Below are 15,757 nucleotides of genomic sequence, written 5' to 3'. Positions count from 1 at the left end.
GAGAGAGAGAGAGAGAGAGAGAGAGAGAGAGAGAGAGAGAGGGGTGTCTCACAAGCATCTAACAGATTCTCATCATGCGATTCATTGGCTGAGACAGGCTGAGGAAACTTTTAATTGTCTTGCCTCAGGCTACCACAGACGCTGAATGAAAGGAAAAGGGTAGAAAAGTGATGGGAAAAAAATAAAAGGAAAAGCTCTCTGAGGAGCAGAAAGGTCGAAGCGTTTCTTTTGGAAAGACACAAAGCCTATTTCTGAGAAGTCAAAGATGCTTGCTTTGGGAAATCTAACAAGTTCAAGAAGTTTAGAAACAACTGAACTTTCCGTCAGTTTTATGTGCTACTGGAAACCAAACTTCAATATTTATTTAGCCAGAAAAGAGATACATAAAAAAAATTAAAAAAAAAAGTTATTAAATCTCTTAAGTTTATCTCTAGGGTGAGCATAATTTATCATGAACTTACAAATTGTAATACTTAAATTTTTTTTTTCCTGTAGAGATTACTCACACAAAGACCAATTTCTAGCCGATGAAATAAACTTGAGCATAACTACACAAATCTCTATTACTTTTTGTAATATGTTATCAATCAAAGTTTAGCATTAGGTATCATAAACTAACAAAGTGGAATACGTTTACATCATTTATTATTCTAGGTTAAAGGGGTCATATGATGCGATTTCAATTTTTCATATGATGCGATTTCAATTTAATGTATTATGAACAAATGAAGGATGCAAAGTATATTTATATTTATGTAATTAACAGGAACAATCACTAAATGCTAACTCATGTTCATGAATTGAAACCTATTGTAAAGTATTACTTTAAACTATAGCACCTATGTCTCTAAACTCGGTTTCTAATTATGTTGAGTTAGTTAGCCACACCCACAGTGACTTCTCATTGGTTAAATTACTTTTGGTTACTGTAATTTTGTGACTGGAGGAAGATGTATCACCTCGCACAGGAGCAGGTCGGTGATATGGAAGACCATGCAGAGAGGGAACTTGGCGGTAAACAGTGTTAAGAACCACTGGGACGCGTACATATGGGCCTCCAGGTTCAGGTCCTGGAAGTGAGACCACAGGTCAGGCAACTGCTCCTGAAACGAGGGAGGAGGAGAGAAACAGGGACAATTAGTGCAAGGGAAAGAAATATGCATTATAACTTGTTTTATTATATGTTAGGGTTATTCAGATGACATTGTATTTATTTTTTGGAAGCAGAAGTGAAGGAACTTGAGCAGGAAGTATTTCCAAACAAAAAGAACAATAGACTACTGACCCTTTTCTTTCCACAAGCTTTCAAACCATTTCTATTGGAACTGTAAGACTACTGGACTACAGCACAGGGTCAAGAGTGCAGTTATAAAGCACATTACACAAACAATAGCTAATAATTCAATGACCTACGTGTGTTTTGATCTCCTTGAGTTTGAGTATTTGTGCTGCTGAGTTCATAAGAATGTGCTTGTTTTATGTGTTTAAACCAGAGGTTATGAGGAGTATCAATAGAGAAATGTTCAGTGCTTTGCTGAGGCAATACAGAAATAACAATGATGAAGTAAAAGTTTCTTCAACACTGCACTGGGAAAACCCAAAACTGAGAAAGCACTTCTTTTCTTGCCTAAGATACACTTAATCACTATTAATCTAGTAAAATTTGTGGACTTCACAAAAATCACTTTTGAATCAAAATAAAACTTGTCAATTTGCTGTCAACCCAAAGGTTCACACCTCTATAGCCCAGGGGAAAAAAATAACAATAAATAATAAAAATGAATAAATAAAAATAAATAAAATGATTAAAAATACAAAAAAAAAAAAGACATTAAAATAATATAAAATAATAAATCACCTCTCTTTAACAAGCTACACAATTTAAGGAAATGTCTAACAAGTATGGCGCAGGACAAATGACATGCAAAGTTAGAGGTTTAAAACTAAGTATGAGAAAAAGCAATAGTGATGCTTGCCTCAAAAAGAGGAGTTACACTATGTATTCAGAGACCAGGCAGAGAATAAATCAAAGAGGTAACTGATATCTACACAGGCACATCTTAAATTAGCATCTCAAAAGACCCGGAGCTCAAGAGTGAATATTTTTCTGGGGTAGATTGCATTGTTAGATTGGAGAGGTGGGAGAGTTGGGTTAACACATGCAAAGTAAATGACGACTGAGGAAGAGACGGGAATTCTTCCAGAGAGTGCCGTATGGCACGTTATCCGTGATCGATGCTAACACTCTTGTAGTAGCAGAGCTAGTCAATACTAACCGGATTGGGTTTAGCGCTGAAAGAGGGCTACTTCAGGCCTAATTGCATTTCACCACAAAATTAAAACCCATTTTCCAGCGCATTAGGTCTAATAGCTTAGAGGGCCACCGCTTACACTTGAGATGCACAAGTACGGCCTGACAAGGGGTGTACAAGACTGTGTGCGATGCAATCTCTTAAAGAAATAGTTTACAAATTTTTTTTTATTTACTAACCATCCAAAATCTAGACGAGTTTGTTTCTTCAAGGTAACAGATTTGGAGAAATGTAGCATTACATCACTTGCTCACCAGTAGATCATTTGCAGTGAATGGGTGCCGTCAGAATGAGAGCTCAAACAGCTGATAAAAACATCACAATAATCCACAAGTAATCCACAACACTCCAGTCCATCAATTGCCGTATGAAGTCAAAAGCCGCATATTTATAAGAAACAAATCCATCATGAAAGCGCTTTAACTTTAAACCATCGCTTCTGGCCAAAATGCCAGTTCATAATCCATAACAACGCTTCCTCTAGTGAAAAAGTCCATCCCCTGTCAGGGCTCCAGACTCATTCTTCTCACTGGTCGCTCTTTTGCGACTAACTTTCTCAGTTGGTCGCACGAACAAATGATTTGGTCGCAATAATTTTTTTTTTCTTTTTGCGCTACAACATGGGATTAATCAATGCATGCTGATGAACTTTTATCATAGTTTATAATTATATGGAAACGAAAGTGGTTAACATTCAACCCGTTCTTTTTCATCAGTAGTATTATTTGTGATTTTAATTTTGTGAACTGGAGTTCCTTTTTTGCTATGTTATAAGCCAGGCTTCATGCACTTTCACTTTCACTTTTGAATTCGCGATATTGTTGTCACATTTTAAAAGATAAATTGTGTTGTCACACAAAAGATAATTGTCTGTTTTGCTTACATACATCTACACACCTTTCACTTTTTAAGACTAAAACAAAAGATGGATTCATTGTTATTCTTAACTAAAAGCACAACAACAATAAAACAGTAAGATAGAATGACAAACTAGCTTAAAAAACATTTATTAACAAACACGAATAAGATGAGGCATGGCATACACCACATGCTGTATTATATACGACTAATAAATTACAGAACATTTAGCAAACACTGAGGAATCAGATAGCCTAAAAAAATAAAAGAGAGCCTCCATAGCGTAACGTGAGGTAAACAGCAAAGATAAGCTGTCTTTTACTTTACTTTAGCTTGAAAACCATCCATCGTTTCGCATCATTTTTGCCGCGCGCACCTTCGCGCTCGTGCTGACACGGCGAGTATAAACCAGGCTCTACACTCGAAGCGCTGCGCAGTTCAAACGAGTAGCGCGGTTTCGTTATGCTTCAGATTTGTTTGCCGTTTGATGTTTCTCATATGCAACAGAGATGGCAGCGCTTATGAGTTGAACAACGCGATGGTCGCACCAGTGCGACCGCTCACAAAAATTAGTCTTTTTCACTGGAGAAAGCAATATTATGGATAGAGGACTCATATTTTAGCCAGAAGCAACAGTTTGAAGTTAAAAAAATCTTATTGATGGATTTGTTTATAACAAACACGCAGCTTTTCACTTCACAAGACATTAATTGATAGACTGGAGTGGTGTGGATTACTTGTGGATTATTGTGATGTTTTATCAGCTGTTTGGACTCTCATTCTGACGGCACCCATTCACTGCAGAGGATCCATTGGTGAGCAAGTGATGTAATGCTAAATTTCTACAAAGCTGTTCTGATAAAGAACAAACTCGTCTACATCTTGGATAGCCTGAGGGTGAGTACATTTTCAGCAAATTTTCACTGTTCTATTCCTGAACTATTCCTTTAACAAACACTCAAAAGCCAAACCTGCAGCAGACGCTCCAGCTGGTAGAACTTGCAGTGAAGATCTTCAAAGTTGTTTTTGTAGAGCTCTCGAAGACCGTAGTTGTACATGATCTTCACCAGCACGCAGAAAGCTTGCTCCTCAGGCATCTAAAGAGAAAAAGCGAGAGATATTGCCATGATATTTCAGATGCAAATGCCTTCTGCATGAATAGGGCTCAATAAACACAACCAACCCATGATGTTTAGATGAGTCAACTGTCTGTCTACCTGTCTGTGGCAGTCTACAGTGATGCTATCAGAGTTTGTTTGTGTTTCTGAGACGGAGAGCGAGACAGACAGAGAGCTGGGTATTAAATCACGCAGACAGCATGTGTGTCCCGAGTTCAATGGGCTCCAGCAGGTAGATGGGCTCCGTCATTAATATTCCTGACAGCTCCTGAGCTTCCTGGGCAAGGCCACGAGGAAGACACTTACACTACATTATAGAAATCCCCAAACGCGCTCTAATATCAAGCCCCATAAGGGCTGGCATCGCAGAAAAACAAAAAACGCCATCTTATTCAGCCCTCACTTTAATTAAATATGGAATTAACCGTTTCATCAATGTCCTTCCCTCGCTTCCTGTTTCTCTCCACCTACTATTAGCTCAATAACAAGCCTCAAAAAGTCAAAGATAAGGCACAATGAGGTAGGTTTCTATTTACACTTTTATTAGTGTTTATTATTTAGTTAGCAAGCTCTCTCAAAAACTCTTCAAATTGCTGATTTACCAGCACAGCAGTTGAGCTTAAAGATAAAACCGACCTAAAAGGATGTTTACATAATGCCTGCTAAGAGAAAGTAACATGTACCTCTTTTGCAGTATAAATTCACAAATTTCACACAAACGTGAAAGCCTGCATTCATGTAACTTTGTATTTTTGGGTTAGTGTCTCAAAATGAAATAAAAAGAATAATAAATGAATAAAACTACATTCAAATAAAATAATAAAATCATTAATAAAACAAAGATACATGATTTGAGCTAACATTCACGTCTCTAACATGGATGTATAGTGCAGTTTAATACTTAAACTTGTCATAGACTTACTTGGCTTTAATATGTGTATTTAAAATACTTATCTGTGCAAGTGTAACGGAGGCCAGCTGGTAGGTGCTGTGCAGGTAAACCTCACTCCCCTGATCTCAAGAGGCGCTATAGCGACTGACGCTAGGGGTGGGGGTTACACAGGCAACATGGATGAAACTAGGGATGCACCGAAATGAAAATTCTTGGCCGAAGCCGAACAAAATGAAACACCGGATGATTGGAACCACTCTAAGTTTGTCTGTCTTGGGAAAGCTAGCGAGTCTCCGACATAGTGATAACACTCGTTACCTTCTCTAGTGCAGCTCAACCAGGTCTCGTCCCATTCGTGGATATCTGTGATATCACAAATCCCGGAAAATATGTGTTGTAGTCCAAACGAGTCGTTCGTTGTAGTTTTTGAAAAGTGATTTCTGTTAAATAAAACATCTCCTTTTGAAGTGGACTTTGAGCTTTGTAACTCTGCAGCGCGCTTTGGACTTTGAACCCTGGCGCCGCGAGCTCGTGCAGCGCTGTCAGAATACATGCAATTCGTGCGTGCATTAGAAAATATAACATTCTGCAGTTGCTTTACTAATCGTTTAAAGGTAATTTCGTGATTTCAATCATCATACAGTAACCTAACCTCCAGCATCAGCCACCTCTTCTTCTCATCGGAGACATGAGATGCATGCAGCACTAAACAGTCTCTCGCTGTCGGTGCTTTGTGCATGTAATGATTTCTGCGTCTTTCTCTGATAGTTTTAAATACGTTCACACTGCCGACATGTTTGCTGCATTAGTGCGTGCCTCTATTTGATCGCCTTAGTCATTGTTCGGTACATATTATTCGGCCTTTTCGCTTATTCCGGCCGAATAATTTCGGTTGCCGAACATTCGGTGCATCCCTAGATGAAACAGTGCTAGTCATGCAAAATACTTACATGTAAAAGTAATACGGCTGCCAAAAATGATTGACCTTGGCAATATCCAATCTCTTCATCATACACAGAATAAGCCTGTGGAAAAAACATCAGTTCAGATATTGAGTACCAAAATCAAGGAAAAAATTATTAAATATTTTTTGTTTATGAGAACGTAATGATACTTCTGTTTCTGAACCATTTTTTTTTACTTAATCAAAAATAATAAAATTAGTAATAAAATAATAAAAGTAATATAATCTAAAAAGGTATTTATAGAGAAATGTTTTATATAGAAAGTTACTTACAGAAAAAAATAATTATTTATAGAGAAATAAAGCATGTTCGATGTATAAATTCAGCCTTACTAAACATTTTCAAATGAATAAACACGTCACAATTTAAAGTTACATGTGTTGTGAATGCAGCTTCATGTTGTCTTTAAATCACAAGCTTCGTCATAAATGACTGGAAACACTGATAAACGTTCATGGCAACATATGCCACTCCGAGCTGAGGGGGTTTGTCTCCAGGATTAGCTGGATTGAAGGTCTTTTGCACAATTTAGGAGGCTTTTAATCTGTCGGTGCCAATCAGCTGATGGAGAACCTATTAAGACTCCTCACAAAAGAGATTTAACAGAGAACAGGACCACCGCACCACTTTTCTCATCCACTCAATGCTTTTGCCCCGTTTTTCTATAATATGAAATTTAATATACAATTTTTACAATTATAATCAAAATGTATATTGTAAGATTTTTATAAAATTTATTTTTATATATTATATTATTATTATATATTTTAAAATTATTAAAATGTATTACTTTGCCTAGCAATAAAGTTTATTTATGAATTAAAATAGTCAAGCAACATAACGATGCACTAATACTGAATTCATTCTGATTTCTGGTCAAAGGTGCGTGTATTTTAAGACTGCTTTGTTTTATGTGGCTCATTCATTCGGATTTTACAGCCAGAACCATCTGTTTAATTATATAGAGATAGATGTGTGCTTAACTGGATAATTGCCTGCTGGATAACTGCATAATCTATTACTCTAGCTTTGTTTCTAAATATAATAACGAATGCATGATGCATAACTGTTTAACTAGCAGAGTGTACGAGTTCTCATTTTCACAGACGCAGGACACAGGGAGGCGAGTACAGCATGTGGTTGGATACCTGTATCTATCGAGGCCGTTTGTATTACGGGCAAAACAAAAGGTCAGTGGATAGAGATGTTGCAGCAGTGTCGTGATGCTTGTTACCAGACGACAGGAGTGAGTCATGCCTGCAGGATGAGCAGCTTTCACCTCACCTTGCAGATCTTGTAGAGAGAGTCTTGGCCATCGCCGCCTGAGTCTTTGAAGTAGTCGTGAGCAGGAAAGGTGCGATGGATGTCTCTGGTGATGACGGCTTCCTGAGCGGAGTCCTGTGGGTTCAATCAAGAGTGTTACAATCAGGCATTTTTTTTAATTTGACATTTATTTTTGAGTACATTAATATTATTTTTTAAAGTTTATGATTTATTTTTCTTATTTTCATAAATGAATGATTATAATGAATAAATATTTGTTATTTATGTATTATTTGATTATTTATAATTATTTTAATAAATAAATATTATAACTAATGATTTCTATTACTTACTTATAGAATATACTTATATACTTACACTTTAGTATTTATTATTACTAAATTAAAATAAGATTCTTTTTATAATAATAAAAATAAGAAAAGATTTTGCATTACACTACAATGTTTATTAGAATTGTTTTCATAAATAGTGATTTTTTTTATGAAATGTCATTTATTTATTATTATTAATTTGACTTTTTGTAAATTAATTATTTTAATGTTAATAATAATAATAACTTTGCATTATTTTGTTTATTATTTACTTAGTTTAATTATTTTATAAATAAATATATAAATAAAAACTACTGTATTATAATGTATAAATATGTATTTATTTATTATTACTAGCTGATTATTAGTCATACTTATTTAAATAAATAGGTTTTCATAATAATAATAATAATAATAATAATAATAATAATAATAATGGCCCACAATAAAATGCTGTATTAGATTTAGATTTTCTTTATTTAATTTGACCTGGATTCTAGACTTTTTGGGGCCTTTTTGACACTTTTTTTTTTCTTCATAGGAACAGCAACAGATGGGGGAACATATCTGTGATTTGAACAGATTAGTGTGCTGGCAGATGAGATACAGATGAGGTCCTGTCATATATGTAGCCTGCACTGGAAAAGCTCAATTACCAATCATATGATGGTCATTTTCTCTACAACCTTTGATCTCAATCAATGTTCGTTGCAGCTGCAATACAAACTTGAAGGTTAAGCTTGACTGAGGACAGTGGAGGAGAGCGTATAATGTGTATTTTGTCAAGAAGACTCTAAGAAGAGTCCTTGAGTGAAGGAATAACCTTGTGTGAAGTGTTTACAGAGCTGAGACAGATTAAGAAGCGCAGGAAAGTGTCTTACTCAGCACAGCGCACTCTTCAAAGCTGAACAGCAAATCGAATTAACAAGTCATATGAAGACGGCGTTCCAGTCACATGATGGAGTACATGAACAGACTCTTGAGATGCAAAACAGGGCTGAAACTCTGGACCAGAGACACTTAAAAGCGTCTAATCTGGTCCAAACTGACTCCAGAATGAGTTTTCTGCCATACAGAATTATGGGAAGTGTAGTTTTGCTGCACAAGCCCGTCATAAACCGGCTAAATGAGCAGAATATTAAGCAGTTTTATTTCCCGTCAAGTCTTGAGTGAACAGATCCGTGGAATTCATGCCGTGGCAACATCAGTCGTGACTGTGGAAATGTCTCTGACAGGCTGAGTTGTAATAAGGTGCATTCAATTAACAGCGTGTGTCAGGGCTAATTAAATGCGTCATTAGTCAACTAATGCGAGAGAGGGAAGGACAGGTTTTCAATTCCCCCCTCACCTGTTTACAGCACGGCTGAGAGTTTGTTAAAGGGTGGGCAGAATAAAGACTGACAGAGGATGAAGGGAATGGAATGGAGTCCGGGGTTATATTTGATTTTAAAATCAAAAGAAATAATCAAAAGAAATAATAACAGTATATAAAATAATAAATATGATATATATAAAAATCAACAATAATAATTATATATATACATTCATATATATATATATATATATATATTTGTTTATTTATTATTATAAATATATACATATATAAATAAAAAAATACATTTAAAAAGATATAATATTTACTATAACCTTACGTTAGTTTTTCTCTAACATACACGCTATGAATAATGTGGCCTTCTTTTCTGCCATTTCTCCTTATACATGATCCAGATAAATTCTTGCTGAATATTACAGAACATGGCACACCCATTTGTGTAACCTGCTTCATCAGTTTATGTTTATGCAGGAGAAGAACGAGGCTATAAAGGCCATTTCCCATGAAGGTTACCGCAGCATATGTGGAAGTGGTGACCTTGTTCTTTTTGTAATAAAGACATAAAACCTCCTTGATGGATTAATCAAGCACAAGCACAAACACATACGGAAACAGTATTCACAAATTATATGACTATTCTTTATTTATTATCATACTTATATTTATTATTATTTTGGAGTAGGCCTAGTTTTTATATTTATTTTTTAGTTAATGTAACTGATGAAATGATAAAAGCTTTAGTTTTTTACAGAACATATAACGCAGATTAAATGCTTCTGAATGGTGTAATTACTTCGTTTGTCCAGCAGAGCGCGTTCCATTGTTTGCTACTGGCAACCCAGGTCAGCGTAGTGTAGAGATGCGCGGATGAGCTCAAACATCATCTGAGTCTGCTGCTTCAAATTATCCGCCCGCACCTATATTTGATCGTCACATTACAATGATTCTAATTCTTAGTTTTCGGCCACCGGAGCTGATCGCGGCCACTCAGTCAATGCTGGTGTTTATACCGGCCGCGCTGCGGCTCAGAACTCATGCTTATCACATCGGTCACATCACATTTCGCGACAAAATACAATAATTGTCACCTAGTTGGAGAGACTCAATGCTAAGTAAATAAACAACAATGTCTCTGTCTTTTACGCTCACAATGAGCTTATCATATTCGTTTGCTACATTAGTAGGGTCCAATGATTTCCGCGATGCAGAAAACATGGACGGAAATTACATAAAAAAATAACATAAAATAGTAATATAATAAACACACACACATACATACAAACATACACACACACACACACACACACGACCATGTAAAATAGTAAAAAAAAAAATATATATGAATATATCATACCAGCAGCTACTGTTATCAGTTATAAGGAGCAGCCATAAATCCTCAATCATTGAAACCCTAGTAATAACCTCTAATGTTACACCATAGCCTAAGGAGAACTCTGACCTTTGCTAAGCAACAACCTTTAGTGGGGAATATATAAAACCCGCATTTTTACAGCAAGTGCCATATTGGTGTTTTCTGCAAGAGCAACAAAAAGACTCAAAGCTGTAATTTAGTCTCAGTATGGGGTTAATCACAGCATAGTGTATGATTGAGTTCAGCGGACTGTTTCACTGTTGCTCCCTCCCTCTTTTTGCATCTCTCCCTCTCACCCCCATCACTCTCACTTCTCACAGCGTGCATGAAAATGAAATGCTGCCTCATAAACTGCGAGTTAGTGACAAATGGTATTCATATTCATAAATACAGCCAGAGATACAGGCTGCAAATGGTAATGTGGCCACTAAACATCTGTGAGGCTCAGCAACAGCAAAAGCATCCAGATCAGACCAGAGACCCGGAGAGAGGGATAAACAAAGGGATGCAATCTGATTACATCCATGGCAAAAGCCCAAGTAAACTTCACAACAGGGTTTGCTCTGAACGCTGCTGTTGACTGTATGTGCGGTCGCAAATAACAAAATGCCAGTTAGATTTGTCCAGGCTCTTGAAGAAAGACAAAACCACTGACCTTCAGGGACATTGATCAGAGGGATCTTCATTAGGGCTGGGAGTTTATTAGTCAGACATGAGCATCCTGGATGTGGAACTGAACCAGTAGACCAAGGCACTAGCTAGAAATGCAAAGGTTACTGGTTCAGTTCCCAGGGAATTAATAATTGTAAATGCCTAATTTTATATCAAAATGTAACAAAAATACTAAACTAAAAAATTAAGTAAATGGTTTTAAATGCTGTTAATTTAGACATCACAGTACTCAGGGTACAGTATGAAAAATTGGTAACGTAAAAAACTTTTTTAAACATTTTTAAAAATGAAACCTAAACGTTTTTAAAAATTTTATGTAAACATTTTAAAAAGTGAATTTAGGCATCAGATTATAATATACAGTATGAAAATTTGATATAAGATGACATTTGACTATAATATGATGATGACTATAATAAGATGACATTTAACAGTGTTATTAATTTATTAGTAATTTTGAAAATATCTAAAAGTTATGGCTGATAAGTAATACATTTCCAATATTATACGTAAAACTTGAAGAAAAAAAATCTGAATACATAAAAAAAATGAAACCTAAAATAAATAAATTTAAAGAAAACATTAAAAATAACGCAAAAAGTAATTAAAGTAAACTTAGGCAATCACAGTATTATACGGTACAATATTAAAGTTCATGTATATTCATTTTGAGATTTACTAAGGATGATATTTAAAAGTGTTAAATTATTCATTTTAAAGGTATCTGAAATATTTCTGATAAACAAGTAATAATGAAATTCTATACTATATTTTTTATTTAAAACAAACAAAACATTTTAAATAACACAAAAAAATTTTACATTTTAAATTAATTTTAAATGCTACAAGTGAATTTAGGCATCAAGACAAAATGTACAGGATGAAAAATGGATATACATTTTGAGATTTGCTATTTAATGTTATTAAACTGTTAGTGATGACCAATATTAAAACTCTATACTATAAATACATAAATTAATTCTAAATTGAATGTAAAAAATAAAAATAGATTTTAACAAACAAAAATAAAAAATTCTTCAATTCATTTTAATCGATAATTATCTAATAAAAATACTAAAAAGTAAAATCAACTGTGTAAAATACTACAAGTAAATCTAGACATCACAGTACAGTATGAAAAACTGATATTACAGTTTTTTTTATTACAAATAAGATACATTTTATATTTAACTAAATTTATATTCTTTATAACTAAAAATATATACAATTTAAAAACTGCACTATAATGTGACTAATCAAAGTTATCATATAAAGAGAAAATGGTCTGGAAAGGTTATAGTTGAGGTATCACCTAGCATCACACTAAAAATAAAAATACAAGGGTCTAAAAATACGTGTCTTAGTTCTCATATGCTTAGTGCATTTTGACATGCAGCCTTGTGTGAATTGGGCCCAACAAATGAGCTGCCACAAAGAAGCATCAAGAGATGTGTTCTTTCCAGAGCGCATTTCACCCTGAAGCTCACAGGCCTTCGCTCATCTCGTTACCGCCCCGAAATGACAGGCAGTACTGTACCAGCACATCCTAGAACTCTGAAAGCCGCTCAGTTCGGTCACAGCAACGCCGGGCTAAAAGCTCAAACCAGAGTCTCCCGCAAGAACAGACTGAGTCGCTCTGAAATCCGAGATGACAGCAAACAACATTAGTGCAAGCCGGACTGAGAGATGCAGCATGACAAGCTGGTGTGGAGGCACAGTGAGTGAGACAGGCGCGCCGTCTCTGAGAAGCTGCCGTCAGGCTCGCTCAGTCACTCTAGAACTTTCCGTGGTGGGCACACAGTGCGATAGAGCCTCTGAAGTTTGTGCCGGGCCTCCCACTGGGTTCTAAGGCATTCAGCGCTGATCTTGTGCCGGTCTGACAACAGTGCGACTGTCGCCGGAGCCCCACCCGGAGCGAGCTGACCTATTTCTCAGATGTCACCGGGAGGAGAGAGTATATAAGTGGTGTGACATGCTATCAAAAGCCCAATCTGATCCAAGTGGAGCCGTAGATGTTACTACGGGGATCTGAATCTGCTCCGTCAACACGTGATGCTGTAATATAAAGCAATAGAGGTCAAGCCGGGGTCTGCGGAAACCGATTACATGATCTCATGCTGTTCAGCTGCGGAAGATGAAATAAAGATGTTGACCGTTGTTGTTGAGCTGAACAGACATTTAAATAACCTGTTTAGCAACATAAAACAGGAAACGGAAGACTTACATGACAAAGAGTCTACAAATTTTTCCACTTGTCATTATGGATTATTAATATTATTAATTATTTAAAAAACGATACCAATTATTAGGGCTAGCGGTATATCGAGTTTGTACGATATATCGATATTTTCTTTATAAGCGATTCGAAATGAGGCAATACCGTTTATATCGATATACAGCAGTTTGATACGAGTGCATCTGAAAATATAGCGGAGGACACAGACTGAGCTGCCGCAGAGAAAGTGCATAATCCAATTTGTTCTAAACATGTGACAAGCTTCATATTAAGGCCTTTAAAAACTGGTAAGACATGGTATAGTTTATTGTTTTGCATAGTTTGCATAGTCGGCCCGTCATATGCTCTGACAGAAAGGCTAGGCTACTCGCGCTGTTTAATGTGTTTGAGATGTGCTGTCTTCCTGAATGCATAACTTACATTTCACAGGTATATTCACAGTATGTAAATGTTAGAAAGTCATGGAAATATTTCCATTTTGCTGTCAGGAGTGCATGAGCCTTCTGCTTTGCGATTCTCCGCTAAACTTCACAGACAACAGTGAACGCGCCGCTACGCGCATGCGCGCCAAACAGACAGAGCTCAATTAAATAGGAGCGCAAGTATTGTGACTAAAATATACATTTCGTTGAAATATTTGTAGTTAGACAATAATTGTGACATGTAGAATTTTAAACCTACAAGCAAGTCTAATTTTATGATAGCACTGTAATGGGTGACTGTAATGGGGTAATCAAAATAGCCTAACACAACTCTGTGCTTTTGTTCTCATTTATTTTCATTTTTAGTTTAGTGAATTTAACTTCCACTTTAAAAGCCTTATTTTTGTTTTTAGATTGCAATGTTTTACAATGTTAGAATGAAATGTGATTTTAACCCTTTTTTACACATAATATAAAGGCTTACATGGTTACATTCACTTTATTTGTTTTCATAGCCTTTAATATGTATTGTTTTGTTGGACAACATTGGGCAGTAAGTGAAATATATATATATATCAAATACAGATTTTTTTAAATCCAAATACAAAAACGAAAATACCGAGATATATACCGCATATCGCAAATTGGCCAAAATATACCGAGATATGAATATCATATCTATCATATCGCCCAGCCCTACCAATTATTTCACATCGTGGCTGCTTAATGCTAAATTACAATGTTAAAATTCAATACTATGTAAATGTAAAAACGTATATAAAAAAGTAAAAATAAACTAAAATAATGTTTTTAAAATAAAACACAAAACTAAAACCCATTGTTTTAAATGCTATAAAAAAGTAGGCATCATAACATTGTACAGTATAACAAATGGATATTCATTTTAAGTGAATGGATTCGGAGTTGAATTTATATTACTGAAACACACTGATTAATTTCAAGTTCTGTGTGAAAAACTGATGACAAAGTAATAGGGCTGCACCAGTACTAAAACTCTGGTAAGCCGATAAATATTTTCATGTTATGGCTATTAAATCAATAAATGCCAGGGATGTAACGATTAACTTGCGAGCCGGTCGAAAATCTATTAAAATATGTGACGATTCAAATCGGTTGAGATGCCAAACAAATCGCGATACAATTGGAGTAGGAGTTTATATGAATTTAACTGTGCGCGCATGCGGCGCCGGCGCAATCACTTGAATTTTTTCCTTCTAACAGTGGAAGAAACTACTCCTTTTAGTCCTAAAGATAATCGGAATTGTAAAAGGTTTACCTTTACCTTTTTTCTGCCGTCTGTTTCCTTTCGCGCAGCACAAAAATGAACCGAAACTCTGCGTACTAGGCTTGTTGCACAGTTTTTCTTTCATTTCTTAATTTATTATTTAAGTGTATATTGTTGTATAAGTGTATATCGCTGTGTTGCTCGGAGACACACAACAGTTCTGCTGTGTGAGGTAATATATTTGTTGGCAAAATTGAACAAAAACACACAATATTGTATTTAAAATATAACACAATATTATTTAAAATTTAAATTTAAATAACTTCTTATTTACTGAACTGTTGTATAAAATCACATTTAATCTTGTGATATTCGGGACAAAATCAGCACTCGTGTGATAGCCTATTGATGGCCATGTGAATCCTCATGTTCTGTTGTTTGCTGCTTTTTGCGCATGTAAAATGAATCCCTGGGAAACAAATGTAAGTATTTTTTAACAGGTCGCAGAAACTTATCCTTTCTAATTTAATTCAATTCTAATTTAAAATAATCTTGTCGGTTAACGGTTAAAAATCGGTTAACGAGCGTCGGTTGTCGGTTAGGAAAAATAACCAAAACGAACATCCCTAGTTCAGATATGTTTATGTAGTATAGTTTCACAAAACTAAAGTCAGACCATTCTGTTTTTGCTTCAAATTTCGAAATTATACAGTCTAATTTAGATTAAAAACTACTC

General features: G+C 35.4%; 1 protein-coding gene across 1 annotated transcript in view; it reads right to left on the bottom strand.

Moving 5' to 3' along the window:
* The window catches only part of LOC107715121 (rab GTPase-activating protein 1-like), a 100,296-nt gene that overhangs the window by 22,555 nt on the left and 61,984 nt on the right, over positions 1 to 15,757 (bottom strand). The window contains 4 exon segments of the mRNA XM_016521189.1: positions 918 to 1,103; positions 4,142 to 4,267; positions 6,131 to 6,205; positions 7,430 to 7,543. Coding sequence (XP_016376675.1) covers positions 918 to 1,103; positions 4,142 to 4,267; positions 6,131 to 6,205; positions 7,430 to 7,543 — 501 coding nt within the window.

The sequence above is a fragment of the Sinocyclocheilus rhinocerous genome, unplaced genomic scaffold, assembly GCF_001515625.1.
Source record: "Sinocyclocheilus rhinocerous isolate Xijiao unplaced genomic scaffold, SAMN03320098_v1.1 scaffold509, whole genome shotgun sequence".
NCBI classification, from domain to species: Eukaryota; Metazoa; Chordata; class Actinopteri; order Cypriniformes; family Cyprinidae; genus Sinocyclocheilus; species Sinocyclocheilus rhinocerous.
The sequence above is the reverse complement of the archived record's forward strand: the minus strand, read 5'-3'. Positions and strand labels throughout refer to the sequence as shown.